The sequence below is a fragment of the Callithrix jacchus genome, chromosome 22 (genome assembly GCF_049354715.1).
Source record: "Callithrix jacchus isolate 240 chromosome 22, calJac240_pri, whole genome shotgun sequence".
NCBI lineage: Eukaryota > Metazoa > Chordata > Mammalia > Primates > Cebidae > Callithrix > Callithrix jacchus.
Genome location: NC_133523.1, coordinates 4,519,774 through 4,523,972, shown reverse-complemented (window position 1 = coordinate 4,523,972; position 4,199 = coordinate 4,519,774). Strand labels below are relative to the sequence as shown.

Here is a 4,199-nt window from a genome sequence, read left to right as displayed (position 1 = left end):
GGGGGTTGCCAAAGCTAATGAGGAATCAATGCCTTGTAATTGCTAATTAAATGAGCCTGGCTCTCTCCTGGGGCTGTGAGTTGGCTGCCCAACCCTTAAGTGTCCACAAATTTAATTATGCTTCCCCAATAAACACCTGCAGTAACCGCTGCCCTCCGGTATCTCTCTGGGGGAGACCTAGAAGAAGGATCTTGCCGTGTGTGCCGAGGCCATCCAGTCATTTATAGATTGATGTATTGGTTTATTCTTTGGTGGCTTTATTGATTCAACGCATGCTTATTGTATGCCTGTGGTGTGCTGGGCCCTGGACTGGGCACTGGGGATGTAGCCGTCAAAATACTAACATTGTTTCTGCCCTCATGGAGCTCACGGTGTAACAGGGAGACAAATAGACATGTCACTAGATAACTTGAAAATAATTGGACTGTGTGCTGGAGACACAATATTCCAGGTCTCCGAGAATGTCAATACGGACTTCACATGGGAAATGGCGAGGCAGTCAGGATCGTTTCCCTTGACGAAATGGAGCTTGCAGAAGAAGACAGGCCCAGTTGCAGGGGGTCTCTGGGTGGAGGTGGGGGAGTGCATTCCGAGCTGCAGGAACAACAAAGCCAAAAACCGTGAGGCTGGAGAACAGGCGCCATGTGGAGTTTGTGACTTGATTATGGTGTTGTAGACAATTGGAAGTGAGTCTTTTTAAAATGTATTTATTTTTTATTGACATGACGTCTCTCTGTGTTGCCCAGGCTAGTCTCGAACTCCTGAGTTCAAGCTACCCTCCAACCTTGACATCCCAAAGTGCTGGGGTTACAAATGTGAGCCACCACACCTGGCCAACAGGGTGAGCCTTCATGATGCCGTAAGTCACAAATTCACGTTTGTCCTATCATTGGCCCATGGCACTGATGGGTAGCAGACAGGAAAAGAATCTTTTCTGAAACGTTTTTTTTAAGACAGGGTCTTGTTCTGCTGCCCAGTCTGGAGTGCAGCAGTGCAGTCACGGCTCACTGCAGCCTTGAATTCCCAGGCTCAAGTGTTCCTCCCACCTCCCAAGTTAGTTGGGACGACAGGCATGTGTCACCTCACCCAGCTAATTTTAAAAAGGTTTTTTTTTTTTTCTTGTAGAGATGAGGGCTCACTATATTGCCCAGGCTGGTCTCAAACTCCTGTGCTCAAGCAATCCTCCCATCTCATCCTCCCAAAATGTTAGGATTACAGGTGTGAGCACCTAGCTCACTTCTGGAACGTTTACTGAAAAGTACCCTTAGGCTGGGTGTGGTGGTTCACACCCGTAATCCTGGGACTTTCAGAGGCTGAGGCAGGAGACCACGTCTCTAAAATAAATAAATAAATACATTTTTTGAGATAGAATCTCACTTTGCCACCCAGGCTGGAGTGCAGTGGTGCAATCCTGGCTCCTGCAGCCTCTGCCTCCTGGGTCCAAGGGATTCTTATGCCTCAGCCTCCTGAGTAGCTGGGACCACAACGCCCAGCTAATTTTTGTATTTTTAGGAGAAATGGAGTTTCACCACATTGTCCAGGCTGGTTTGGAACCCCTGGCCTCAAGTGATCCACCTGCCTCCACCTCCCAAAGTGCTGGGATTACAGATATGAGCCATCGCACTATGCCAAAAAAAAAAAAATGTTTTTTAATAAAGTACCCTGAGAACCTTGGTCCAGGGAGGGTTTTAATGCCATTCCCTCACTAATTCCCCTAGGAAAGCGCCGTGAGGTGGTTCGAGGTCTTGGGTTTAGAGTCAGATATTTTCTATCTCCAGGCTTGTGGGGGTGTATGAGTGATGCATGATCAACAACATACATGGTGCATGGCTGTATGGGCACAGGATGTATGTCCTTGTTTGCTTCCCTCCCCTGCTCATGTCTGTATCCCCCGGAGTGAGCCAGCCCACCCTCTGAGTGAAAGCGATCCCCCCCCTTCAACCTCCCTGGTTTTCCTCCATTGGTCAGCTCATTTTAGGCGAAGGTCGATGGGAGTCTGCGCTATGAGGCCGGCTGTGACTTGTTGTCATAGTACATCAGAACAACAAAATCACTAGTCTTCCACACAGCACTAGACCATAGCCACTCTAATCATCTTCGCCACCCTCTGCCCCATATCTGAGACCCCTGCCCAGCTCCTCTTCCTCACCTGAGCCAAGCTGTGACATGTGGGCTTCCTGCCTCTGTGCTGCCTCCCTGTTTTCCGTTCCTGGTTCTCCTGGAGAGAGGCAGGGTCTGATCTCCAAGGGCCCACCTCCCACCTAGGCACAACAGAAACATTGGATTTGGAGTTGGACTAATGGGATTGACTTACAGCTTCACTTTGGGCTGAGAGCCCCTGGGTTGGTTATTTTTCCGCCTCTCTCCGGGCTTTGGCTTCCCCAAGTCATGTGGGTATTACTATACCCACCCATATCCTAGGGTTGAAGATGGCATGATATGATGTATGTAAAACGCTCGGCACAAGGTTTCTCACGGAAGTCTGGAAGGGAGACCACAATGTCATCTTGGCAGGCACCTCTTCCCCCAGCAGGGCATTTTACCTGTTGAAAATTGCAGACTTGGGCCAAGCGGGGTGATTCACGCCTGTAATCTCAGCACTTTGGGAGGCCGAGGCGAGCGAATCACGAGGTCAAGAGTTCGAGATCAGCTTGGCCAACATGGTGAAACCCATCTCTACTAAACATACAAAAATTAGCTGGGTGTGATGGCGCGTGCCTGTTATCCCAGCTACTCGAGAGGTTGAGGCAGGTGAATCGCTTGAATCAGGGAGGCGCAGGTTGCAGTGAGCCGAGATCGCACCACTGCATTCCAGCCTGGGCGACAGAGCAAGACTCTTGTCTCAAAAAAAAAAAAATTACAGACTTCTATGTGGACTTATCTGGAAAATACTTTGTTTAAAAATCCATTACGTGAGGGGCGAGTCTCCAGAAATGCCAGGCACCTCAGACCACCCTCTCTCGTCCTCCTCCCCCAAAATCAGGGTCCAAGGGCTCTCCGGTTACCTGGAGGAGCTGTCCAGGGTCCTGGCGCCGAAACGGAGCCCGCTGGGAGCTGTCCTGAGCCCCGGTGCTGAAACAGGTTGCTGTTTTCTTCTCAGACCGCCCCCCCGAGAGGCACTGTCCCGAGACTTGGTGCTGAAATAAATCGCATTCTCCTCCCTCGGTCGGCGGAGAGCTGTCCCTGGTTCTGAAGAAAACTTGATTTTCCTCTCTCTCTTTCCCGGTTCCCCCACCCCTCTTCGTTCTCGGTTCCTTCGATCCTTGGGAAACCCCACCCCCACTCAATTTATTTCCCCTCCTGGCTTCTTCCTGGGGAGCTTCAGAATCGCAATGGGGGAGACACGGAGGGGTCGCAATTAGCACTGATGTCTGCTCCTCACCCTGTAACACATCCCCAGAACTTACCTCCCAAGCAGTCAACCTCGCTGGTCTCTGCTTTCCAGACCGTCCAACTTTGCTATGTCTGTCCCTTTCTGCGAAAATATCTATGTGCCGACCTGCAAACCAGCCTCCTTCCCGGGATCCCACGTCCCTCAGACCACCCCTCTTCCCACGCAGCTGTGGGCCTCCCCCTCTGTGTGCCTCACCTGCTTCCAGTCTTCTTGGCAGATGCAGGTGTCCGGTGGCTGCTGAGGCGGGGACCTGCTCTTTTATGGGCTTTGGGGAAGGCGGGGTGCCAGGAATCCTAGGAGGGGCTTCCCCAACCGGCCAATGGGCTTCCACCTCAGAACGAAGCTCCAAAGATTACCTCATAGGTTGTGGCCCACGCTTCAGAATAAAAGTCTGGCATCTGCCCAAAAACTGGGCTAGGGGATATTTTTGGATGGGGACGGAGCACTCATTGTGGACCATGGAGTCTCACCACTAGCCCCAATCCCCTCCTGGGTTCCTGAGCTCCAAGTTGGTTCAGGTGTCCGGACTGGTACCTGTTTGTTCTCATTCCCAGTTTTTGCTCTTGCTGCTGGTTCAGGAAAGAAAAAGCTGGTTGGGCCAGGTGCGGTGGCTCATGCCTGTAATCCCAGCACTTTGGGAGGCTGAGGTGGGTGGATCGCCTGAGGTCAGGAGTTCGAGACCAGTCTGACCAATGTGGTGAAACCCCATCTCTTGAAAGAAAGAAAAGAAAGAAAAGAAAAGAAAAGGCTGGTAAACTGTTCTGGGGCAAAATAAGGGATGTAGAGAATATTGAAGTCCAGTTTC

General features: G+C 51.1%; 1 protein-coding gene across 1 annotated transcript; it reads right to left on the bottom strand.

Moving 5' to 3' along the window:
• Positions 1 to 236: 236 nt before the first annotated feature.
• LOC128930520 (uncharacterized) lies at positions 237 to 3,942 on the bottom strand. Its single transcript, XM_078359588.1, has 5 exons — positions 3,865 to 3,942; positions 3,590 to 3,737; positions 3,006 to 3,189; positions 2,150 to 2,261; positions 237 to 594 (listed from the first exon to the last, which is right to left on the bottom strand). The coding sequence occupies exons 1-5, from the start codon at positions 3,940 to 3,942 to the stop codon at positions 367 to 369; spliced, it is 750 nt and encodes a 249-aa protein (XP_078215714.1). The 3' UTR covers positions 237 to 366.
• Between the last annotated feature and the right edge of the window lie 257 nt (positions 3,943 to 4,199).

Bases quoted from the DNA above. Each gene is read 5' to 3' on its own strand.
- LOC128930520 (XM_078359588.1), bottom strand. From the start codon at position 3,942: ATGAGAACAAACAGGTACCAGTCCGGACACCTGAACCAACTTGGAGCT. The intron at 3,738-3,864 runs GTGAGACTCCAT...TAATCTTTGGAG, and splicing joins GGAGGGGATTGGGGCTAGTG to CTTCGTTCTGAGGTGGAAGC. The intron at 3,190-3,589 runs GTGAGGCACACA...AGTTTTCTTCAG, and splicing joins GCCAAGAAGACTGGAAGCAG to AACCAGGGACAGCTCTCCGC.